This window comes from Meleagris gallopavo, chromosome 5 (assembly GCF_905368555.1).
Source record: "Meleagris gallopavo chromosome 5, MGAL_WU_HG_1.1, whole genome shotgun sequence".
Taxonomy (NCBI): Eukaryota; Metazoa; Chordata; class Aves; order Galliformes; family Phasianidae; genus Meleagris; species Meleagris gallopavo.
In genome coordinates this window covers 5,270,953-5,295,854 of record NC_139408.1, presented here as the reverse complement: position 1 = coordinate 5,295,854, position 24,902 = coordinate 5,270,953, and the positions used below count along the sequence as shown (strand labels likewise).

Here is a 24,902-nt window from a genome sequence, read left to right as displayed (position 1 = left end):
TGTCTGTCACATCTCTGTCCATTATCTCCTGCTTCATCACCCACGAGCCATCATCTCCTGTCCTTCATCTCCTTGTCTATCAAATTCCTGTCCATCACATCCCTGCCCATTGTCTTCTGCTCCAGCACCCCTGAGCCATCATCTCCTGTCCTTCATTTCCCTCTCCTTCATCTCTCTGTTCTTTGTCTCCATTATCACCTTGTCCTTCATCTCTCTGCCCTTCATCCCCTGTCCTTTGTCTCCCTGTCTGTCATTTTCTTATCCAACATCTTCCTATCCATCATCTTCTTGTCCTTAATCTCCTTGTCCATTATATCCCTGTCACCTCCCTCGTTTGTCTCTCCATCCCTTTCCCTTTTCTTTCTGTCCCACGTCTCCCTGCACATCTTCCTAATCCCCATCCCTCCGTGGCCCAGCAGAGCCAAGATCCCTGCACAAAGCCGACTCCGCACCTCCCTCACCCCCCTCCCCCGCTCTAGTCCCCCGGGGAGGGTGCAGTGCGGCCACCTCCTCCCTTGGGCGGAGCGGGGGCGGGACGGGAGGGGACGCAGCCTCCCCCGGGCACTGCCCCGGGGCTGCGGTCTAGCGGTGGGATCATGCCGTACCTCCTCATCAGCACACAGATCCGCATGGTGAGTCCGCCCCGCCCCGGACCCCTCCGGGCTGTGGGGAGATATTTAGGGCTCGGGCTGTGGGTCGTATTTAAGGCTGGGGATTGCACAGGGCAAAGGGCGACGCGAGCAGCGGGATGGGGAGGGGGCTCCCCGTGGGGTGCGATGCCCGAGGTATGCTGTGCAAATAGCGCTGTGCACAAGCCTTCCTCCCTTCGTCCCATCCTTTCTGTGCTGTGGGGTGCCTGTAGAGCTACCCTGTTCCCCCTACAAATACCCAACAGCATCACGTGTGAAACTTGTTGCAGGAGCCTGTGAAAGTCAGGGAAAGTAATTTCTAGCCATGTGGCCTCACTGCAGGTTTTCCCTCTTCCCTGAAAAGTCCCCGAGGAAAACATACCCCAGCAAAAGGGAAGGGTGTTACTGGTAGCAGGATCATTGTGTAGCACCCAAAGCCACATACATTGTCATAAAAAGCTGCTTCCTGGTGATTGCAGCATCTACAGCCCTCAGAGCAGCTCTTGCAGCCAGCTGCACATCTGCAAAAGCAGAATGATGTCTAGGCATATTTATTCTTTTCCCAAGGGGAGCTATAGGTACAAATACCACAGTTTTACAATAGGAAGGGTGCAATGAGGAAAATGGCAAACCTAGTTGGCAGGAGTTTAATGAGAGATGCAAAGATGCCTCATTACAGGTACTTCTCAGACCCAGTGAACAGAGAACTGAGGAAGACACACTGGGATGCTGCGGCACCAAATCATAGAACTAAACAATGGTTGGGATGGAAGGGTCCTTAAAGATCATGGAACCATAGAATGGTTGGGTTGGAAGGGACCTCAAAGCCCCCCCAGCCCCAGCCCATGCTGTGGGCTGGTAGCCCCCCACCAGATCAGGCTGTCCCATCCAGCCTGGCCTGAGAGACACATCCTTGGAGATGCCTCCATTTGTGGTGGCATTTGGCATCATACAAGTTGATTGAATAATTATGGACTAAGCTACAATGCATTGGGTAGTCATGTTTTAAGGCGCTTCAGTGAAATGCATGCAATGGAATGGGCTGAAATACTTTTCCCTGCAGTCTTTGGGAACTCTGCTCTTTAGCAGGACAAAGCAAACATTTACAGCCTGAACCCTGGCAGCAAGCCACAGCTGGAAACAGCTCATACTGGCACCTAGCAGGAGGTGATGGGCTTTGCTGCTTTTGGTGGCTTACCAAAATGTTTGCTCAGGGGTACTGCATAAGTGTTTCTCAGTTGGGGTCTGGTAGAGGCTCACAGTCAACACACAGCTTGCTGGGTTGGGGATGGATGCTGCAGAAAGGCTCTTCCAGCTCTGCGCTTCAGCCTTCCCCAAACCACATTTCTTCAGCTTTTCAAGCCAAATACAATTTCTCTGCGGTCAGACTGTCCAGCCCTTTGCATATTATAAATGAAATGATCATTAATGTGAGTTTGTTGCTGGCAGTGCCAATGATTAGGGGCATTTTTCACAACAGTTTTTAACTTGCAAATTTTTCATGTGTAGAATGGAGGAGAATGAAAAGGGAAAAGTGGCTCCTCATATTAAAATCAATTAAAAGTGGTTTTTTTTTTTTCCTTTTTTCTTTTTCTTTTGAGAAAAAGCAAGAGCTTGCAAGGGTAAGAAATTGGAGCATGAAGAGTGTCAGCACCTCCAGTGTGGTCATTACGGAGGTCTCATGGGAGCTATACATGTCTGCTGTGCCCTGCTCCTTAGTTCTGGAAGTTGTTCAGACTCAGAATATCTCAGAAAATAACACTTTTGGAGCACACTGTGAAAATGTCCCTGTCCCCTCCATATGACATGTGGGAAGTCTTTCTGATGGCTGTCTTGGGGAGATGACTCATGTCTCCAACTGCCTCCTGTCGCTCCAACATGACAGTCCTTTCTTGTCCCATAGGTGCCAATCTGTCCAAACCAACCCATGGCACCTCCTTGTCACATGAATGTGGCTCTGAGGAACATGGGTTACTGGGCACGGTGATGTGTTGATGGGTTGAACTTCATGATCTCAGAGATCTTCTCCAACCTTAATTATTCTTTCATTCTTCCTTGCTAGTGGAGCCCTTCCCAAAGCTGTCCTCTGCCAGGACAAGACTTAAGTGGCCCTATCATTTCATGGCCAAGCATTGAGGTTTGCTGGTTTGGTGCAACGAAACCATGAGTGCCACCTCATAGCTGTCCTACAGACTGAATGATCACAGCCACCGTGTGCTCAGCCAGCAGGTGGCCCTCCAGAGCAAAGCCACCAGGGTCCTCACCTGAGAGGCACAGGTGGCTTTGTCCTGGGACATATCTAGGCTCCTACAAGTTGAGGAGCCCACATCGATCCCATTAATGGTGGCAGTAGAAACCTTGTTCTTCTCAGGACACCCTTCTCTTCCCAGTTAGTTGTACTGCCATGCATTGCTCACTTGCTGCTTTTCTGCAGGAGGTTGGCCCCACCATGGTGGGAGATGAGCACTCGGATCCCAACCTGATGCAGTTCCTGGGGGCCAGAAAGAGGAACATGCTCGGGAACCACTTGTAAGTGCAATGTTTAAATCTCTCCCCCCTCCCTGTTTTCCCAAAAGCTTCACTCCCTGGCACACCTACTTCTAAACCTAGGACTGATTTGCTGCTGGAGGGGCATGTGCCTGTCCTTGCCCCCACCTGTGAGTGCTCATCCAAGGATATCTTCCAATATTTCAAGCAGTTTTCTGTTATTTTCTCACTATGACCCCTTTGTAGCACCTGATGCATCTTCTCATCCTCACACCTCGCATTCTTGGGATGCTTTTGGGTGCTACCTGCCCAGGCTGAAATAAAACAGACACAGTGGGCGTTTTAACCTTTTTGCATAACATTCTGCCTTTATCCCATCCTCAGTGACACACCTTCTCTGTTTTGGTATCACTTCCAGCCCCAAGGTGCTCAGAAGCAAATGGTGCCCATACTTCTCCTCACAGCCTGGCTCTGGCCAGGTTTAGTGCCAACCCACATTAAGTACTCTCCCAAAGCCTGTCCCAACCCATCCCAGCTTCAGGTTTCTCCCTTTCTGCCCTTAGCATCCCTCCCTGAAGCCTTTCCTTGGGGTGCTGAGCCCCCAGGCTTTGAGCTGCTTTGTGTTTCCAGCCCATTAGGCTGTGTATTTCCAACACATCTGATGCTTCTTTGCGTCCCTGTGTCTCTCCCTGCCTACGCTGAGTTTGAAACCAAGGGTGCAGCTTGGAAATGCTGCCATCCTGTTCTTTACATCTTGGCACACGTCCCACCCCCCCTCCATCACCTCCCCCCAATTTGGTATCTTGACTTCTTGTTTTTCTCTAGGATTCAAATAATAATAACAAAAACAAACCACCACCAAACAAAAAAACACCAAAGCAAAACAAAATGCCTACATGCAAATCAAGTTAAAGCAGAGGGCAGCAGTTGGATTTCTGTTCATGCTTGCCCACTCATGCAGCAGCGCAGAGGAGTGGGAGGAAAACCAGGCGTTTCCTTGGTCCCAGCATGTTCAGACTTCCATCAGCGGAGCTGGAAAGACCCATGTCCTCAGCACTGGGCTGGCAGGCATCAAGGCCCAGCTCCTCCAATGCATTACAAAACTTAGGAGTTTAAAGAGCAGAAAAAATAATGGAAGGATCCCTGATTTTCAAGAAACTCTCCAAAATGCAAACTTGGGTCAGGTGCTTTGGCAGGAACCTGGCCTCTTCCATTGCTCCCTTCCATCAACAGGGGCTCAGGTGGGTTTGCAGAGCCATCTCTGTGCTGCTATTCCCAAGCCCGTGGGTGGCACAGAAATTGGCAACAGTGCCAGCTTCGTGCTGCTGCCTTTGGAGCTGAGCCTGGGAGTTATGCAATAGGAGAAGAGACCTGAGGAGAAAGCCAGGAGAGGCTTCGAGGAGGATGAAGTGCTGCTGGCTCTGAGATAGGGGCGAATCTCTAGGATTTGAGTGGAACAAAAAGGGAAGGAGGGTGAAATGCCTCCATGCTGTCCGCCCAAGCAGCCAGGGAGGAGTTCACAGAATTATAGAATCATTAAGGTTGGAAAAGACCTCTGAGATGATCAAGTCCAACCCCAACCCATCTCCAGCATGCCCACTGACCACGTCCCTCAGTGCCACATCTCCATGGTTCTGGAACACTTCCAGAGATGGTGACTCCACCACTACCCTGGGCAGCCCATTTAATACATCGCCGTTTCTTCTGAAAAGAAATTTTTCCTAATGTCCAGCCTGAACGTCCTCTTAAGGCCATTTCAGGGTAGTAAGGAAGTAGAGTGGCAGATTTTGCTTCCTGGGGGATCCTTCTATTTCCACTAGTGCTTGCTTGTGGCCTGATAGACATTTTCAAGCATGTCTTCCCGGTTTGCTCTTGAGCAACACAGGGTGGAGGAAACAATGTGGCTGGAATACCGACACCCTGAGAGGCACAGTGGTATGCCAGCAAGGCAAGTTCCATTTACCTTCTGCCAAAAAACTCCACTGGGGAGGAGAGCACCATGGTCGAGCAGGGTTTTCTGTCCCACTGCCACACGACAACACAAATCTCACCCTTTCCACAGTATCTTGAGATCCAAAGCCTTAAACGTGACCTAAGGAGCTCAGAGGGAGCCTGAAAGAAAGAGTCTAGGCAGTATGGATCTGTTGTAGCACTGTAATATACATAAGACACGTAATTGCCTCTAATAAAGGGGAGCATGGATCCTGTTAAACAGCTACTGCAAATGGCACATCATTAAGCACCATCAGTTGCCGGCACGCATCCTCCATCCCTTATCTAATGTGTAGGGGCAGAACCTTTGGACATTTGTGTGGCAAAGCCAACCCTGAGCTACTGCAAAATAGGATTCTGAGTAGATGCTGGACAACGTCCCCTCCACCTCCTGTCATAGTAAAGGCTATCTATCAATCAATGCTGCTACTTTTAAATAGCAAACTATCTAAAATCAGACTAAAAGTCACTGCATTAGGATGCTCGTGCTGTAGCTCAGCCCCATTCCCAAACATAGCACGTGCTCACTCACCTACCTTTGGCATACCTGGGAGCCAAAGGCTCGTGTACTTGCAATGGGCATGTGAAGAATTCCTCTCCTCTCTAGGCTGACCTCTGTCCCCTACTGGCTTCAGGCTGAAAGACTTTACAAATGTCCCCATCCTGATTCAGACTGCTTGCTTGTGGAGACGGTGGCACACTTGATAGGCATCGTGCAAGATGTTTTGTTTTGCTCAGTGTGGAGTTGTATTTAAGGCCTTAGGCCACTTAGCTTGCCTTCTGCTTTCAGCTCAGCCACTCCAATTTAGTTCCTACAAATAACACCCTGCCTCAGCTACTTCCTCTGCATAATGCCAATAATATTTACCAACTCCAACATGTGAATCTGAAGGGTATGTGGCAAGCCTCTTAGAGAAAACATTAAGTTCAAAGGCACTATAATAATAGATATTATCTTTATATCACATCTATAATTATTGCATACTCTGTCTTGAGAAACTGGAAAAATACTTTCACATCTTAGTGATATTTCATGCTTTAAAAATGCTCACCACTATAAACGTTTTGCAATGTTAGCAACTTTGGAAATGCTTTTGGGTCTTTTTTTATTATTATTAGCATGAAAGTCGGGATAGTCTTTGTTAGGATGCCCAACCGAGATCATCAACGATCCCGCAGCCCATCATTATCAGCTTATCAGGCACGGTGAGTCATCTAAGAGCTACACAATTATGAAGCTTATCCCATCTGCTTGAATAAATACTGCAGCCCAAACAACTGTGTTAAAGGAACAGAAAGGCTTCCAAATCCAGCACTGAAAGGTAGACTTGCCATTTCAGTTCTGCCACTTCCTAACCTAATTCAACATGTTTTATGTCTGTGTTGTGCTACTCTTTATGGTAAGAGCAATGCAGAACATTGGTATTTCAGACCTTTAAAACAGATGAGTTGTTTTGTAAAAAGCTTCCAGAATGGTCCAGCCACGTAAATTGAGGCCTGCTGAAAGCAACAGCAAACAGGGTCTGATAACAGGGAGTTATCAGGTCTGCAAGTTGTAGGTCTGCAACCTGCAGGAACACGGGAACAACAAAGAAAAAAATATCTTGCTGTTACAACACTGTGAAGCTGCTGTCCTACATTTTTCCCCTGCTTTGCAAAGACCATTCTCTTTTTCCACGAATTCTGAGCTATGATTTCTGTAGCTGTGGTTTCAGCTCAGCTAAGCAAGCAGCATGTGGCTTTGAGTAACCAGTCCCCAAACCACACTTCAATTTAAGATCGAATTCCATTCTGGGCAGCTTTCTCCTTCATTTGGAAGCTGTGGGTTTTGGTCTTCCCCTTGGTTAACCAAGGTGTTGCATCACACAGGCACTATGCCAGATGTGGCCATTGCAGTGTGTTCATACCAGTTAATTAGCGAGGCAGACCCAGTTCCACAAGGAAATTCTCGTATCCTTTTTCACTTCAGCTTTCCTCTTTTTCCCCCTTGCAGCTGGGAGTACTACGTGAACGATGCACCACGGATAGTCCTGAACAAGCTGGAGAGCTGTGGTTACCGGGTGGTGAGCATGACGGGTGTGGGCCAGACGCTGGTGTGGTGCCTCCACAAGGAATAGCAAAGAAGACTTCTGCATTCCACCTCAGCAAGGCCCTGCTGGGGATCATCTCACACCAGACTGACAGCAAACTTTTCCCCTTGAGTAATTCTTTTCTGTCCCAGACTCCAGGCACTCAGGCGTCAGGGGAGGAGCAGTGCAGAAGCAAGGCTTCGCCTAATGGAAACTCAGCATCCCTGCCATTTCCTAAGACCTGGGGGGAGGAAGGTATGCCCAGTCCAGATTATATCATGCACATAAAACAGACGGCTCTAACTCCACATTCATCTGAATGCAGTCTGGCAAATACCATCTTTCTGCATTTTAATAATCTATTTAGCGTGCACTGGAAGGAGCTCAAATCACAGCCTTGCCTGTCTGTTCCTCAGGGCTGTCTCAGGGGGTATGTGCTGAACTGTGAGTTCAAACAAGCCTCCTTCCAGATTTTGGGGGGCAAGTATGGGAGGTCAAGAGTGGTAGGTGCACTATCTCATCCCCAAAATGAAAGTAAAAACTGCTTAATCTACATAGTGCTCTTTGAGAATCTCTTCATGCAGCAGGAAGGCCAGCTTCCCTCCCAAACAGAGCCATGGTTTGAAAGCCTGATGTTGCTGTCTCAAGTTCCATTCAAACATAACACATTGGTTCCCAAAGTAGCCCTAGATCAGCGCAAACAGGTCTTGAAAACATTTCAATTATGGGCTACGTAAAGTTAACAGCAGCAGTTGCAATGCTGCATTGGACCGTGTATTGATCCTGACGTAGAGGTAACACCAATAAAACATTTCACTAGAGAGACTGATGTCTTTGTGTGGATTATTCTGATCAGTTGGTGCCAAAGACTTCTCAATCCATAGCTCCTAAGCAAGCATTCAGAAATTAGGACACTTTTAGAAGTTTGGTGTTTGTTCTCTTAGTACCTCTCAAATCCTGAATTTTGATCGGACAGCTATGCTGAGCACACAGGCTAACAGGGTAACACTGAAGCTTATGCAGTCATCTTTCCCCGTTCTCTGAAAAGTGCTTGCAGGTGCCTACAACAGTTTTTTAAAAAAGGAGCTTTATTGCCTTAGTTTAAGAAACAGCTTTGGAAACGAAGAACGATGGGGTGGGGAGAAGCCATACTTTCATGCTAGGTGTGGGACTCTTCTTCATCTTCCCGCTTGAGCTGTGCAATCAGCTGCTGCCTCTCTGCTGCTTGGCGCATCCGCATCATCACCAGGCTCTCATAATCCCGCTCAGAGACCACAGATGCCTAGGAGCAGAAAACAAATGCAACATGTCAAGGATAGTGCACATTGCAAAGTCACTGACTCCCCACAGTCCCCTTCTCCCTAAGCCACGCTCACAACACACACATTCCTGACAGCTCAGAGGACTATGACTCCAGGGAAATTGGGTAAGGTGGGAAAACTGCCTACAGAAAGTAGGTGGCTTCATAGGAACCAGTGCTGACCCTTGACAGCACTAGTCCTGAGACAAAGAATGGAACCATCAGGGTGGCTGAAATAACCTCTTGCTTCTCACAGCGAGGATGGATGGGGAAGCATGGCTTGCCTTGTCATGGTTGGTTATTCTGGAAGCTTGCTCTGCAAGCACAACATTGATGCACAAAGTCCAGCACACACTTCATTCATTATAAAGGCTAATGCCACAAAAACCAAACCTTTGTGACTTAGTTATGGGAGGAGCTGCACAGAAGAAAACCAGGTACGTTCTGAAACCTGGCACAAGAGTTTCAGTTCCCAAAAGCTCTTTGAGCCTTTCTGCAGTGTGTGGTAGTAACTGTCACGTCAGCTATGTAGTGATTGCACACTACTTAATAAATGTAGGCAGCAAATGACAGCTGCTATCTCAGAGCAAAATGATAGTTTTGCCATTCTCCTTTCCAAAGTCATTTAGTATTAGTAGGTGGCCTTACTGACTTCAGATGTATTCTAAGTGCCACAGTGCTTGGAAACATCCATTTCATCTGCTTGATAGTTTAGGCAGAAATAAGATCATCTTGACAAAAAGTGAACAAAAAAATCCAAAACAACAACCAAAACAAACAAACAAACAAACAAAAACCTCACATTCATTTTCCCAGGAACTAAATTTAGTGGTGATTTAAAGGGTATCTTGAATAGAAAGTAGGAGGGATGAAAGGCAGTAGACCAGCAAAAGTTCTGCAGGAAAACGGAGCAAGGAAAGTAGTTACTCCAGCTGCAGAGCACCTAGCTGTGAGGACAGTATAGAAGCCCACAGTAGATAAGAAACTTGGAGTAGGGAATTAAAGAGACTAATATGCTGTAATTGGTATCTTTGGAACTGCATGAATGAAATAATCTTTCAGTACTGTGCAGCACAGATTTTCACAGTGTCTGAGAAAGCAACAGATTATATCAGCCTTCAGTGGCAGAACAAGGTTTCTTCAAAGTTCTTGTCCACTAACCACAGATATTTACTGTCATCTGCCTGGCTGAATGAAATAGGCTACATGAGACTCATGCAAATGAGTCACCATACAAACCTGAATCACTACCTCACGCTCTGGATTTAAATTTAAAACAGACAAGAGATTATTTCCTGCCTTGTATGGGAGTCTTGCTGATAAAACAAGCCATTAGAAGCAGCAGTAGGGAAGAAGCAGTCTGATTCAAGATGGGCTCCAAGTTGACGTTCATGTTGATGGTTCTCAAGCAATCTGGGTGCGTGTCTCCGAGGGAGCTTGCTTTCTCCTCAAGCAGAGTGTGGGCTGATGCTTTGCCACTTTACACACCTACTTCCTGCAATCCTGGCAATTACCAATAGTGTAAAACCCAGTTTCTGACGTGGCTGACTCAGCAAGGGCTTGGCTCAAAACAAATACATACGCACAAGGAACTGCAGCCTGGGAAGCAGTGACAAGAGGCACATGAAGAGAAGGCAACATTGTGGATTTTTATTGCTCTAGGTTCCACCTGGCTGAATTGCCCCTGGACTTTCTTCTTCCAGCATCTCAGAACGTGGTGGTCACCATTCTCTCAGTACTTCAGCAGTTTCTCCTCTCTGCCTGCTGGATTCAGGTGCAGCTCCGACATACCGTAAGTCTATTTTGCATTCCATTTTCCTAATGCTCATCTTCTACATCGTTGTTTTGTTTTCTTTTTTTTTTTTTATTATTTTACTTTCAACTATTTCTTTGGTTTCCTTCAGTGTTACTGAGTCACCGGCTCCCTTCCTAACCACCCACTGAGATTTTTATACTGTGCCCTTCACCATGAAGGTGGCTGGTTACCATGGTACCAAAGTGCCCTTCTGTTCTGGATGCTAGATTAAATCTGTTCTCATGGTGACTATGTGCCTTTGCTATTCTTCATCAGCTTGTTTCTGCGGCACAGATTTAACGAGCTCAGACATCACCATTCCTTCTCCACTGAACGAGACTCCCTAATATATCAGACGGGTCAACTGCTCCTTAATACAGAGATGTAGTGTGAAGTTTGCATTTCCTGCAATACCAGCCTCTCTGTTTTCCTTCCAGCTACAGGAACAGGGAAGGAAGAGGTTGTTCCTGTTGTGCGACTTGCTCTGAGCCTGTGACTGAAGTTCAACACCTGACTGTGAAGAATCAGCAGTTTTCTCTTTGCTTTTTATCAGGATGGATACTTGGCGGAGAGGATCCATTAAGTCCACAACGTTCTTCAGACGTTTCTCACTCAGGAGACACAAAAAGCTGGGCAACCAGGTCATTATCTTGAACAAGAACAGCCACACACTGGACAGTGATGGACAGTGCCAGAAGAGGGAATGCTTGAGGGATCTGAAGGACAAGTCTGATTACCTGTCGTGTCAGAGTGAGCAAAACCTGGCCAAGGCACAAGCACCTCCTAAACCACCCCGGCTGTACCTGGACAGCTCTAGCTGCCCTAACATCATTGACCACACGGATTCTCACTCTGATGTCTCCTTTTCTGCTGCTTCTCATCAATACAACAAAGCCACTCAAACTCAGTTCCACAAGGACCAGGCTACAGACTGCGTGACCTCAGAGACTGGTTCCCAGAATGGCACCACTCTCTGTGACCTGTCTGATCCTTTCCTGTCCTTCAAAGTGGATTTGGGGCTATCGCTTCTCGAGGATGTTCTGCAGACCCTCAGGAAACAGAATCCAAGAGATTATGCCATTTGAAGGTATTTATGACTTAATGTATCACACTTACGTACTGCTGGTGCCAGTTTCTCTAGTTCTAAAGGAAGAAGGATACTGTAGTACCCCTGTTGCGCGTGGTCTGTTTTATTGTTGTTGCCTTACCCATCACAGGCTGTTCTTGTCCTCGCCAAGAAGTCCTTCGGAGCAGAGCTGACAGGCTCCATGCCTAGATGAGAGCACTGTCTTCTGGAACCTTGTGGGCAAGTTTCCATTCTCCACACTGGGAATTTCTCACTCTTGACTGTGCATCTCTCCTCACAGAAGATTGGTATTGTTTGACTAAAGACTTGTTTTAGAGATGTGGCTGTGACACTGCAGAGTTTGGACAGAAAGGGGTATGGCATACATAATTCGTGGATAAGCAGGCAGCTTGTAAGGAGACAGTGTTACTATCTCAAAACCATAGCTATGGCAAGGGTCAAGAGATAGAAACTGATGTTTCTTCTCCCAGCATGTTTGGATGTGAAAAATCAAAGCTGTTCCTCTCCCTTTATTTCTTTTCAATGTGAGTTTTTTTTTTTTTTTTCCTTTTTGTTTTTTTTTTCCTCCTATTTCAAATGCAGTTGGTACTTGCAGCCTGGAAACAGGTAACCATCTATATAAGCTCATAATACAGGAACAGCAGTTTATTTAGCCTACTAGCAGAAGAAATTCCTCTAGATACTGCTGCTTGAAGCATGCACTGACCTATCAGCTGTACAGACATGGAAGAATAAATGTTTCTGTGACTGGAAGTGCCTTGTTGCCTCATTTCATTGGTAGCAAGCCAAAACAACAAAGGCCAGGTAGCAGGAGCATAGGTCTCTTACTTGTAGTGACCAAGATCAACCCTCTCTGCCACCTGAGGCATACATGAAGGTGGGAAAAGCAGCTCTGCTTTTCTGGGTTGGGAAAAGGCTAGAGCTGCTGGTACCCTATCTTCCCTTGAGAAGGAGAGTGCAGCAGACATATCAGGACCAAGACCCAGTGTAGAAAGGAACACAATTCTTCATTCTGTGAGGTGGACAGTGGAAAATGCTCTGCTAGGCTGAGTACCAATTAGGCACTACCCTGCTAAAAAGACACTGCACAACCTACTGGGTCATCAATGTCTTATCTTTTTTTCATAGCTAGGTAAGATACTAAGGCTCTTCTAAAAACAAAAAACCCACAAAAATCCCATGGACCCAGACAAACATGAGCTTTGGAAGCAGCAAAATGCAATCCCAGAGAAGGCACAGAACTCAGCCGACAACCTGATGTGAATCTGGTGAAGTCAGATAATACGAATCACATTTGCTGAAGCCTCAAAGCTTAGAAAAGTTCGCAAGAGGATATCTGACAGAAGGCTTTTCTCAGCACTTTATTGTGGCTGAATGGATGGTCAAAAGTGAATGGGGAACACATGTAGGGTGACACCACCAGGTGCAATGATGACTTTCCCATGAGCAAGCACTTTATGCTGCTGCAGTGGCAAAACATTACAAAAATAGTGTACGCAATAGTCCTCACAGCACCACACAGTCTTTGTGTGCTTTGAACCAATCAGAGCTGCAGCTATCAAATGGTTGTTGCTCTCAAGTATCCTAAAGTAACAGTGATCAAACCACAGCTTTTGTAGTTTTCTAATTTGTAAAGCTTAACCCTCCTGTTCTCTAGAAAGGACAACACTCATTCTTTGCTGTGGGATGAAACAAGTCAGCAAAAACTGTGTAGGTACATAATTTGCAACTTAATGCCTCCTCACAGCATGATCTTTCAGCAGTCAGCCTTGATTTCTCCTAGGAACTGCTTCCAAAGCTGTCCTGGTCTAGCCTGTCTGTGGTTCTCCATTATTTGTGGGTTTTGGTGAGCAGCTCCTGGCTGTCAACCCCACGCATGGAACACAGACGGGATGGGTAGTGAGTGTGTTGCCATGAGAACAGTGCTTCAGCTTTCTCCTGAAGCAGAGCTGGGAAGGAGCTGCATTTGCACAGAGTGGGAGCAAACAGAAGGTGGAATCAGACAAAAATAGGAGCTGCCCAGAGACAGCAAAGAGGAAGTGAGGGCAGCTTAAAATCAGAATGAGCCTGAAAGAACGAACGTAGCCCCTGATGGATGGAAAGCTAGACTGTGTATGAAAGGGATAAGGTAGGTAGTAAACTGAGGCAATGTCAACTGACAACTGAAAAACCTCATTTGGAAGACTGGAACTGAGGAGCTAAGAACAAAGACTGATACAACAGCTAAGAGAATGGAAGGAAGAGTTGTACATTTTGGAAACATCCATGCAGAAGCAGCAGCAGGACTTTGGGAAGGCCTAACGAAGCAAGTACTAAAACAAACCGGAGCAGCTTGGGTATCTTAGCCTAGACAGCAAGACAGCAATGTGATTAAAGAAATTGCTGCTGCTTACACATAAAAGCAGTAGAAAGAACACAAGCATTAGAAGTGCAGCTCTTGGAAAAGGTTGCAAATCACTGCCCAGAACTCATCATTTTGACATCCAACAATGGACTGATAAAGGTGTGCTGGACCGAACAGAGTAACCAGCTCCACACAGCATGAACTCCATTTGCTGCTTTAGTCTGTCCTCCCTTGCTGCTGCTGCTCCACCATCTAGTCCTTCACAGCAGGCAGACACTGCAGTTTCAAATTAACAAGCTTTGGTCATGGAAACAAGCCAAGATCAATTCAATCAAACAATATTCAGTAGCTGAAAACACACAGGTAAGAATACACTACTAACCTTTGCACTAGTGGCTTTCCTCTCCCTCTCTTAGGTGTGAATGAGCTCTCCAGAGCCAGTTCTAGTGCTCTGCTAGTGAGGGATACTCAAATACGCTCAACTGAATCCTGCTTTTTTCCAAAGCACTTTGGCCACCTTTTTGAATCTGCTCTGTCTGCAGGACTCACTGATTCTACATTGTGCATGGAGACCTACATGGCTATGGGCTATGATGCTCAAACTGCCATTGCTTGAAATGTCTGGGAAGTGATGCTGCTCAGGCCATGCTGCTCAGAAAGAGAACATAAAACAAAAAACAGAACTAGAATAGCAGCAAGGTATTCTGACATGTGAAGAAAATACTTCAGAAGTCAGGAGAGAATGTATTAAACAATCTTACAAACTGCTACATTATTTTGGTTGTAAATGCATGGACTGAGGGTAACTGTACAGCATGAGGCAGTGAAGGAGAAGAGAGGAAGTGTCACACGAAGCTTGAACAGGAATTCAAATAGCCAGAGGATCTCAGGCCCCTTCACATTTTCTCTCAGAAAAGAAACAATTAACCAAATCAGAACACAGGCAGAGCATGAGATATATTACACTTTGCTTTATAACACAGAATTGTTCTGCTCTAAAAGAAGTGGACACAGTTCCCACCCCAAAAAGGTGACAGGAGTACAGGGTAACTGTTGGCAAACAATTCCATGTAGCATGGCACATTAGAGGAGACATTTTCTATGTTTTAGCCACTATATATTGTATTCCAATCACAAAAGAGATAAAAGGCAAAACTCGCTATTCAATAGCAGCAGCTTCAGATTGATTATCTGGTGGAATAACCAAGAAGTTGGCAAACACTTTGCACTTGAAGCATCTACCAAGCTGTACCAACACTGGTAAAGAAGAACCAAAACAGATAAGGACTCTTTAAAAGGATATTTAAGTTGATATTATTTTAGTTTCCCTCCTGCAGACCCTAAGAATATAGGTTTGGTTTTAGCACTGAAATTTCACCCTCTTTTGAATGCAGTAACTAAACCTCTCTAAAGGTTCCAGACCTCTTTCAGTGAACTATCTGCTAAAGGATTTCACAGTCGAAGTATGCTAAGACTAAATTCACAGAAGAATGGAATTAGAGGCTTTGTGTCGAGCAAGGATCATCCTTGGTTTTCACTTTTAAGAGGGGGATATTGTGCAAACATCCAGTCATTCAAGTAGCTTGTACCTCAATGTGTTGCTACACCTACAGAAAGTCCTTTAAAAAAAAAAAAAGTCACTGACTCAGCATAAAAAGGTTCATCAGGAAGCCAGTCATCTCACTATCAGTTTATTTTCTTGCTTCGCTAGGAATCAATGCATCCTACCATATATGCAAAGCACTCCTAATTTAGATTGCTATAGAAACAGATTTAAATAACAGCAGCCTATACTCTCTTACCTGTGAAGTCCTAGGCTGACCACTGCTGTCACAATGGACACTGCTGGGATTGCTCTGGGGCCGGCCTTCCAGCCAGGAAATCTTTAGAGGATTATCTGTCAGACCAACTTCATTCTTCACAGCCATCTCCTACCAATGAAAATATTCCATCATCACCATCTGAATTTTGGGTCACACTCCCTCACAGCCAGCTCACAATCCTAGGAATTTTTCTATCTCAGGCTGTTATCAAGGTCAACGAAGATTTCACAGCTGCCCTACATGAGAAGCACCCTTCAAGGTTCATTTCTGCATCAAGGATGGATAAAACACCACTGCCAGCATTTCTGATAAACAGAGCACAGATAGCTGTGGGTTTCTGGTTGTTTTATTATTATTTATTATTTTTTTGCAATTATTTGGATAGATTAAGTGAAACAAAACTATTGTAAATTTAAGCAGATGGAACTACTAACATTACAGGTTTATTTCATTACAGTAGCTACTATACAGATTATTTCCACAGGAACATGAAATTATTGTAAGTCATCACGAGTTAAGACATTTTAATTTCTTTTAAACTGCAAATGCTTGATATAATCTCTAAGATTCATTAAGCCCATCACCTCCAGTGAGAGCTGGTTAAATAGTTTGGTGTCTTCCCTTAAAAGCAGTGTCTCTTCCCTCAGAAGCTTACATGCACAGCCTACTTGTTTATGTGATCTGCTCTGAGTTTATGCCTCAAGCTTTGCCACTCCCTTCATCCATCTGTACCTTTAGACTCTCATTACCCTTCTCCACTGCCTTAATAACAAGGCAGCATTTCTAGGCTGTGAGACAGCTAACCCTTCCCTTCTGAAACACCCCTTCTTGCCCATTCTCCACTGTACACATCTGTGGTCTCCACCAGACTTACAGCAGCTTTAACAGTAGCAAATTCCACGACTGCACTTCCAGCCTTCCTACTGGAGATCAACAAATTTAGCACGTCGCCATACTGTTAGGAGAGAGAAAAAAAGTTAATTACAGACCCAGAAGAAAAGTCAAGTTCACCTATGGCGTGACTGCAAGGAAAACGTGTCTTCACAGACATGAGACTTGAGCTGTCACCCCTTCTGTCTTACACGATGCTTCCATTGATCCCAATCTGTCATAATTTGTCCCTCCAGGAAACAGTGCTGGGGCTGCACATAACTACAAACTTCGCTTCCAGCAAATCCCAAGGTAAGAGGGCTGTTCAACTCAGTTACAGGAGATATTCATCTGAACAAAGACCACATGCTGGGATTAATCTGACCAAAGGCTTGTCTGTTCCTGCCTCTGAACTCCCCACAGAAGTTAACGTACAGTGCTTTAAGTAAAGGTAAAAGTGCACATTATAATCACATAGCCAGTCTAACCTTTATAAAGGACATGAATTACTCAGGGAAGAGTTTGTGGTTGCTGTTTCACTGGGGATCTCTACTAGGAAGGAGGCAAACGTGCAACTAGGAACAGTTCATAACAAATGGATTGTGTTGATGATCTCTGAAAACAGCATGAATGAGAGGGCTCAACAAGAAAAGAAAATGGGGCTTCCCAGAATTTACTGTCCTCTCTTATAGCACTGAAAGCAGGGGAACATCAAGTAACAGAAAAGCATCAGACAGTACCTTCTGCAGGATCCGCAGTAAAACTTCTTTTGAGTATCCCCCTCCTGTCTCATCTTCTTTTCTGCATTTCCATTTTAGCTGGGAAATAAATGTGAGAAGTTAATTTTGTCCATTTTGAACATGCTGCCATGCTGAACACAGCTCACACCACCTGCACAGTAATCAAGTTTGCTATTTACAGCTACAGTCCAGAATGGCCAAGACAATAACTTCAACATCAGTGTGCACAGGGAACAAATTATTTTGAGAACAGTGAGGAAGGACTCATAGGAGTTTAAAACTGTACCTGAAGGTATATTAATGGCTGTATCAGGGTAATAAGCAGATGTTTCTCAGTGCCTAAAGCACAGATGACTCAATTTCAGGCTCGAATGTTTACATGAGAAAGTAAGAGAAGAAAAGAATAGGGAAGAAGGATATTTTAGATGCAGGGATGGGGAGGTGTTAGCTTTCATGATATACATTAAATAGAGGATCTTCACCACCACTGTACAAAAGGGCATGCCAGCTCAGCAAAGGAGTCCTTTCTGCCCTCCAGACCTGCAAACATTCTATCTGATCTAAGAGATGACTTACTTTGAGTTTGGGAGTTATTTTGCCTTCTGCTCCATTTCCTACTCGGTTGCCTAAAGAGTGTAGAGGAAAAAAAAATAAAAATAAAAAGATGCAAGAATATGGGTGAATGGGTGAAAATTCATCAGCTAAATAGCACTACCACAAAATTTGCCCTGCAAATGTATTTATGGTAACAGCAAGCGCATGTCTCAATTTTTATTGCACTTGATCATTTCAGCACCCCAAAAGACTTATATGACAATATCAGTAGAACCTGTAGTGTAAAGTAAATATTGGATGTCAGTATCTTTCCCTTCCGTGATTCCAAGACATCCCATGATCAAGGGTAGAAAACTACTAAACAAGAAAACCACAAGAAGGAAATCTGTTAGATTCTCCCTGTCAATAGGCTGCACTGGTAGGAACAAGCATGGAAAGCTAAGGGAGGACAAAAAAAATCTCAACATTAAGACATAACCCAAGAATTTAATCTGGTCTTACAACTAAATACTCAATAGTGAAATGCTTAATAGTGATCTGCTCCTGTTCCACAAACCTTCTAAGTTCTCAGCCAGAACGAACGCAGTAGGAAGCAAGAGACATTAATTTTTTCTGTTTAACTGAAATTCTAAACAGCACTCTATCTTCTTTTGAAAAGTAGAAGAAAACTTTCTGAAATATAGAACTGTACATTTGAAACCCACAGAGATGCAGAATGTTAGAAAAGGCAAATTTCTAGAGAGACGTGTGGATAGGAAGGAGATTCAGGAATACCAGAGGCTAAGCTTCTATGATTCTAGATACATCTCATCTGGTCCCGTATGAAGGGGACTAATTACAGCTAGTGAGCAGCCCCCAAGAATTAGAGGGAGATAATCTCAAACATGATAACTTGCTGATGTTGTACAGTAACACAAAATTCAGGTGTTTTCCTGTTCAACATGTTGCTCCTTCTGACAGATTTGTCCTCAGTCTTTGTACAAACCTGGGATGAAGACTGCACATGCCTAAAAAACATGAGAATCAAATTCCAGTAAGTAAAACCTCTGGAACTGTACACCATACAAAACTTCACAGTATCTCTTCTGGGTGATAGGTACTGAGAACTTTCAAAGGGATACAGAGGTAGTAACTTTGATGGCAACTTTTTTTTTTTGCAACCTTGAATCAGTCCCTGTTTTGTGCGCAACACCGACTGATTTAATTATGATGGACAAGTAAGACTTTAGGTTTCCTTCCAGCACAGCTGTGGGGCTCCTCATCAGGCCATCTACATTCAAAACTTCAGAATCTTTATTGGAGAGGAACAAGAATATGTTAAAGAGCAATCTGCCACATACAAGAAAAAAGCCTCATAGAAATGCTAGTCTTATTCTCAACAAAGGTCTAATAGGATCCTATATGTCGCAAGATGACCAAATCAGAAGACTTTATCTGTATGCAAACCCTGCTCCATCTAGAAAGAAGTTGGAGACCCAGGGGTACTTAGTTTGGCTAAGCACTTCAGTCACCTATCTCACCTTGGATGCGCTGCTGCCTTTCAAGTTGGATCTGTTCTCGAATGAGTCTCTGCTGCTCTTCAAGCTGACGAGAGCCTTCTTCACGCAACCGTATTATCTAGAGCAAAGGTAAGACAGCATTGGAACATGCTTGACTCATGCCAGCTGAAGACTGCCAAAGACAGTTTCTAACTTAGCCCCATCTTTTGATGTAAGCCTTCCGTTAGCCCCACTGTCCCAGCTCCAGTGCTTATTTAATATTTAGACCCTCCTGTTCCTAATGACACAGTCCCTACCAGCCAGCATATATCAATTAGTTATTTTCTGCTATGCCAAAAAGCAGGACTGACATTTGCCAGACTGTCATGCATGCCCTTCTTTCACAGAGCCCATTAATCCAAAGGCTGAGGGACTGCTACACAGAGTTGCCACAACTCACATGGTTTGCATTATGAATGACTTTAAGCAGTTATTCTCAGACGCAGCATACAAATCTAAAAATGGATTGTTACCTCTTGTTCTAAGGTCCTTGTTATCCGGATCTCCTCCTCTTCATTATCACGGATCTGGGCTTCTCGTTCCCTGGCTTCAAGATCTGCAGAGAAAAAAAACAAAATTAAAACAAACCAAAAAGAATTTTCACTCCTGTCCAGAGGTGGGTGTAATGATCCAGAACTTGGCTACATCTATAACAAACTCAAAGTAGAGACATAATAGCTCTTCTGTCTCTGCTCAAACACAGCAATATATTATGGGATCAAAGCCCCAATTCCTTGCCAGAGCAGAATCATCCCTAGCTGTGACTACTGGAGATTTCACATGGCTCCTGTATTGTACTGGATGGGCAATATTTAAAAAAAAAAAAAAAAGGCCACAGCAGATGAACAGCAATGTAACAATTTGTGGTGACTTCCAGCATCAAAGAAACGTAAGCACCCAGCTAATGAAGACTCCAAGCCCAAAGAAAATTATGTTTTGATTTCATTACCAAGCTTTACTTTCTTTCGCTTCTCATCAAGCTTTTGTGTCCTTTCTGCTGCTTGCTTTTTGGCTTTTCTCACTTTGTCATATGCCACCTGTCAAAAAACCAACAGAACAGCATAACTATGTAAAGCAAAAGGGATAAAATGTGAAGCTGTGAGTAGAAGGGAGGTCAGCTACCAAAACACAGTAAGAAGAGGTGAAACATTTCCTACTTCTCGCTTGCACTTTTAAAATGTTGGAGTTAACATAAATATCCTGAAAACACAAGAAGGATATCCAGATTGAGCCTGAAAGAGTGAAGAAATCTAGGAGTAACTGTGAAATTTACTGTAGAAAAAAATCTCAACCATCTTTAGAGGTGAGAAAAATATTCTGTTTTTCTTCTCTGAACAGGTCAAAAGAAAATTTAGGGGCACCAAAAACAAATCAAGTTTGATTTAGAACAAACTTCTATGATGAAAAAGGTTTATTTTATATAAAAGATCTACTGATAAGACAGATGGTTGATTCACATAAATGTATCAGAGCAAAGAACACCAGAATTCCTCAGCTGTGACAGCACATCAACATTCACTTAGTGACTTAAGAACTGGGGTAAACCAGCAACTTCACTGACATCTGCTCAAACCATTACCATTATCCCTCATATCATTATCCTTTACAATCTCTGCCAACATTTGCTTTTAAATCTTATCTGAAATTTTAATATGCCTTCTCTCCTGAGTTTATCTGGATGGTATTACTTGCTCATGCTGACCCTCTTTCATGCTGTTTTTATTCCTGCTTTTCACAGGAAAAGCATGTAATACTCTCAGGCCTTGCAGAAGGCACTCAACCACTTCCTTCAGGAAGCCTGAGCTACATCTGGCAGCCTGGAAAGCTTCTGCAGCAAAAGGACAGAGATCACAACTACGACTCAGCTTTTCTGTTCACAAGCCTCGTGCCCCACTGAGAGAAGGGTTCTGAGCCTTAGTGATCGTGTCTAGATACTATTTACTTGTCACATCTTGATTTCAAGGGAATCTCAAATGCACTGCTGCCACAGAAACTGAACCAATCACTGGTGGTTATTTTTTTTAAATGAGATAGAACCTAACTGAGAATGTTATTAAAGACATTATCTCACACTCAGTGCAAACTGAGCTACATCAGATCAGAAAAAACATTTATCAAAGCTCTTATCTAGCACCTGCTATTTCATCTCATGGAGGATTACAGGGAATAACAGACAAGACTTGCATTAACAGAGGCTCAACTGGAGAAGAGATCAGGCCAGACAGGATGAGAGTTTCTACTTCTCCAGCATGCAGAGTAACACCATACAGTCCCAATATAAACAAGGGATAGGCATCCTTACCCTTGCTGCTGCATCTGTCAGAACAGCTAAGGCCTGAGACAGCTGGTGGAAGACTTCCGCTGGGAATTAGAAGAAAAAAGGGTAAGATGCAGAAAACCACGCTAGTGGCCTGGAGATCAATCAGAAAACACAACCTCTTCTGAAAGAGACCTGCAGAACATCAGAAAGAAAAATAATCCTTCCAAAGCATTTTGAAGCCAAATTTATAAACAAAATCTGCAAAATATAGTTACAGTTGAAAGAACATTTGTTATATAGACTTCAGTGTAGATCAAGAAACAAAAACAACAGACATTTTATTTTTAAAGATCATGTTTGCAAGGTTTCTTTAATAGAACTGATTTACAGGCTTGGAATTCCTCGACCTGCAGTTAGTCTGAGTGTTACAAAAAACTTCTCCATCTCATTAACAGCTTTTTAGTCTGAGCTACAAAATTCCCCTTTTACATCAGTTTTGCTGACCCACTTACTGGAGGGATACACATATGAATTGGAGGCCTCTTCACACACTTCAGACCACCTCCCAGCCTTCTGCATACATCAAAACCTCCAGCTCTATTCTCATTTCTGCTAAAGATCTTTTTTATTCATAGTGACAATTCCCATAACACAGCTACAAAACTTTAAGACTGCAACCTATCAATCAGGAAAATGGAAGACACAGAATAATATTGTGAGAAGTCATTGAGGAGCAATGTCCTTTCAGTTACCACCACTATTCTTTGCTACCAATAGCTACAAAACTTAAACGGGACAGGTGTAAAAAGAACAGATCTTGCTATATTTTGGATATACTCAGTTCTACAGTGTTTAGGCTAACAGACAATATTGGGTAATGGTGATATAAAATACTGATTTATAAGCTTGTTATTGAAGTTTTGACTGTGAGAGGTATTAATTAAGATACTGATCTACCAGTAAACATTTAGAAGAGCCACAGTTCTATGATTCAGGTATTAGTTGAGGGATATGGGGAGGTGCAAACAAAATTTCAGTACTGACATAACACTCTTATTTTTTTAAAATCAATATGCATGCACTCAACTTTAAAAAACAGAGCTGGTTAATAGTGATGCAAGTAACTCCATGTCTTGCATATGTGTACATCACATAACACAAATCGAGGCATTCTAATTGCATAAAAAGACAGACCTGAAGTTAAATAGAGACACTTCCAGGAGTCTGTATGTGTGAAAACAAACAAGAGTAGCTTGCAGCCATACAGTTCTATCTCACCTGCTTGGGGATTATCTGGGTTCTTATCTGGGTGACAAGTCAGAGCCTTCTGGCGGTACGCTTTCTTAATCTACAAGAGTCAGAGATCTGTCAGTTTTTTTCATTTAGTCCATGCTGACAAATGCAACTTGGTAAAAAAAAAAAAAAGGAACACTATAGGAACAAGAAAGTTACAACTCAGTGGATGTTTGTTGTTCTTTGTTTTGTTTAGTTTAAACCACATTTCTCATAAGCAGAAGACTTGGTTGAACCAACATTCACTTATGTTACTGCATACTCCCCATGCCTCATAGAAAAGTCCACTTCTAGAGTGCTGACAGCACCATTAGTACATCGTGTTAGAATATCTTCCACTAGTCTACTCAGTGAAGCAATCTGCCCTTTTTAATCACACTGTACTACAAGAATAAGCATCTGAGGCCAGGATACATAGTAGGCAGGCAGCCACATTTTGAATGAGTTTTCAGTTTTTTGAAGCTTGAAGTTTTACACTGTATTACAGCAACGTAATCTCATGATCATCAAAGTCAAGTCTGATTCACAGATGCAGTTTTCTAGCCAAAGAGATGCTCTACTCTTTACAATTATTTGATAAAGAGATAATATAGTTCACTGCGCAACAACTGAACTTGGCAAGGTGAAGATTTTCTGACCAAAGACTGTTTAATCACTTCTACACTTCAGAGAAAAAGACTTTATGGAATAAGTCACTAGTAAAGTTTTTATAATATGAGTTTCCTTCCTCAGCAGAACATCTACATGCAAGAAAACGCATGCCAAACAGAATTTTCAGATGGGATGGAATAAGTGGTGGCTGAGCACCACCTGGTGGATAAAACAGATGAAAGGAGAATGCAGCTGAAGCCTAGCATACATCACTCCGTCTCTTCCATAAGCAGAGACGGCTTCTATAAGACCCCAGCAAAGAGAGTTACATCTCCTCAACATGCCATATAAACAGTTACTGGAGTAACCCTTGCTTCCCTTTGTTCGTCTCTTCTGGCAAAGCACCTCTGAATACAAGTGGGCTTTGCGTTGCTTCAAGTATTTTATATCAAGGACCAGCACTCTACATAGCACTTGTCAATTTAAGTCACAGTGTAACACCCACTTCACCACTTCCTCATCCTTTTTTCCCATCCCAGGAATCATCTCAACAGCAAAGTCCTTCGCCTCATTGATCCCTGTGAACTGTATCTGACATGCTTACATCAAGGCAACACATTTGCTGGTTACACACTGTCCTTGGCTTCCACGATTTACCTGCTGCACTTGAAAGAACAAAGAAAAAGCCTAAGTGGGGGAAACAAAATTGTTATTTTAACTACGTTCAGGTGCTAGAGCCTTCTTCCCCTCCACCGGGCTACTTTCCCAGCTCAGTCCTGTCAGTCATTGGGGCAATTAGCATCGACCTAACTATTAAAGAGAAAATATAAAGACGCCATTCCAAACCCACAAAATTAACGTGATGACTTATGATGCCAGGTACCTAAATCGCCCTCTAGTCACTGGATTTCTGCTAGACACTGCGGAGCTCCGAGGGCTTAATGAAGGGAAATGGCTGGGAACACTTTTGCAGTTCAGTTCTACTGATGTCACCCTTCCCAAACCAAGATCTGTCCCCACAGGTTTGAGGCGAGAAAAGAGAAGGGTAAAGTAAGGCAATACAGCTCTGACCTCCTTCTCCGACGCCTTCTCACCGACCCCCAGCAGGCCGTACAGATCCAACTCCAGCAGGTCCTTATCAACCGCCATTTCGTCGCCGAGCGGCTTCGGCCCGCGCCGCCTGCTGGGCCCGCCTTGCCTGCCGGGAAACGGAGTCCTTCCTCACCGCCTCCCCCCGCTCAAGACCAGTAGGAGTCGGGGACATTGACTACACGTACCAGAATGCTCCGCGGCAACAGGTCCGCTCCCAAAGTGCAGAGCGGGGCGCGAGGCATGCTGGGGGTGTAGTTCCACGGTGGCTGCTGCCGGGGAACAGGGCGGCAGGGAAGCTGCAGCTCCCGTCGGAACGGCGCTGAGAGGCTGGCCTCCTGTGGGGGGCGGCTGATTCTGTTCCATGACGTCCTAGCAGCTTACTGTACAGATTTGTGGGGTGGGAAATAAAAAACAAACCCACAAGAAACGTAAGAAAG

The 24,902-nt window shown here is 44.2% G+C and overlaps 3 protein-coding genes across 7 annotated transcripts; 2 read left to right on the top strand and 1 right to left on the bottom strand.

Moving 5' to 3' along the window:
* The first annotated feature begins 498 nt into the window (after nucleotides 1-498).
* On the top strand, nucleotides 499-8,000 carry GCHFR (GTP cyclohydrolase I feedback regulator). 2 transcript variants are annotated; one of them, XM_010710864.4, is made up of 4 exons: nucleotides 499-632; nucleotides 3,064-3,158; nucleotides 6,228-6,314; nucleotides 7,102-8,000. In XM_010710864.4, exons 1-4 carry the CDS (start codon nucleotides 597-599, stop codon nucleotides 7,223-7,225), a joined length of 342 nt encoding a protein of 113 aa, XP_010709166.1. In that variant the 5' UTR covers nucleotides 499-596; the 3' UTR covers nucleotides 7,226-8,000. The 2 variants fall into 2 exon arrangements, with proteins under 2 accessions (XP_010709166.1, XP_003206173.1); XM_003206125.4 differs by lacking the exon at nucleotides 6,228-6,314.
* On the bottom strand, nucleotides 7,370-24,590 carry DNAJC17 (DnaJ heat shock protein family (Hsp40) member C17). 2 transcript variants are annotated; one of them, XR_014883350.1, is made up of 13 exons: nucleotides 24,445-24,590; nucleotides 22,768-22,837; nucleotides 21,532-21,590; nucleotides 20,179-20,266; nucleotides 19,703-19,785; nucleotides 19,212-19,308; nucleotides 17,713-17,762; nucleotides 17,137-17,214; nucleotides 16,401-16,481; nucleotides 15,506-15,634; nucleotides 8,330-8,459; nucleotides 8,125-8,238; nucleotides 7,370-7,418 (listed from the first exon to the last, which is right to left on the bottom strand). XR_014883350.1 is itself a non-coding variant. In XM_010710869.4 (12 exons), exons 1-11 carry the CDS (start codon nucleotides 24,520-24,522, stop codon nucleotides 8,337-8,339), a joined length of 936 nt encoding a protein of 311 aa, XP_010709171.2. In that variant the 5' UTR covers nucleotides 24,523-24,590; the 3' UTR covers nucleotides 7,370-7,418; nucleotides 8,330-8,336. The 2 variants fall into 2 exon arrangements, 1 of the variants encoding a protein (XP_010709171.2); XM_010710869.4 differs by lacking the exon at nucleotides 8,125-8,238.
* On the top strand, nucleotides 10,140-12,112 carry C5H15orf62 (chromosome 5 C15orf62 homolog). 3 transcript variants are annotated; one of them, XM_010710868.4, is made up of 3 exons: nucleotides 10,140-10,269; nucleotides 10,710-11,359; nucleotides 11,490-12,112. In XM_010710868.4, the coding sequence occupies exon 2, from the start codon at nucleotides 10,827-10,829 to the stop codon at nucleotides 11,355-11,357; it is 531 nt and encodes a 176-aa protein (XP_010709170.2). In that variant the 5' UTR covers nucleotides 10,140-10,269; nucleotides 10,710-10,826; the 3' UTR covers nucleotides 11,358-11,359; nucleotides 11,490-12,112. The 3 variants fall into 3 exon arrangements, with proteins under 3 accessions (XP_010709170.2, XP_010709168.2, XP_010709169.2); XM_010710866.4 differs by having other exon boundaries at nucleotides 10,710-12,112; XM_010710867.4 differs by having other exon boundaries at nucleotides 10,146-10,269; nucleotides 10,826-12,112.
* Nucleotides 24,591-24,902: the final 312 nt, after the last annotated feature.

What these genes read in the sequence shown, in the direction of transcription:
- GCHFR (XM_010710864.4), top strand. Translation starts at nt 597, where the DNA reads ATGCCGTACCTCCTCATCAGCACACAGATCCGCATG. An exon ending in AACATGCTCGGGAACCACTT is followed by an intron (nt 3,159 to 6,227) that starts GTAAGTGCAATG and finishes TATTATTATTAG; the next exon opens with CATGAAAGTCGGGATAGTCT. An exon ending in TTATCAGCTTATCAGGCACG is followed by an intron (nt 6,315 to 7,101) that starts GTGAGTCATCTA and finishes TCCCCCTTGCAG; the next exon opens with CTGGGAGTACTACGTGAACG.
- C5H15orf62 (XM_010710868.4), top strand. Translation starts at nt 10,827, where the DNA reads ATGGATACTTGGCGGAGAGGATCCATTAAGTCCACAACGTTCTTCAGA.
- DNAJC17 (XM_010710869.4), bottom strand. Translation starts at nt 24,522, where the DNA reads ATGGCGGTTGATAAGGACCTGCTGGAGTTGGATCTGTACGGCCTGCTG. An exon ending in TGACAGATGCAGCAGCAAGG is followed by an intron (nt 20,267 to 21,531) that starts GTAAGGATGCCT and finishes GTTTTTTGACAG; the next exon opens with GTGGCATATGACAAAGTGAG. An exon ending in AAGGCAGCAGCGCATCCAAG is followed by an intron (nt 17,763 to 19,211) that starts GTGAGATAGGTG and finishes TACACTCTTTAG; the next exon opens with GCAACCGAGTAGGAAATGGA.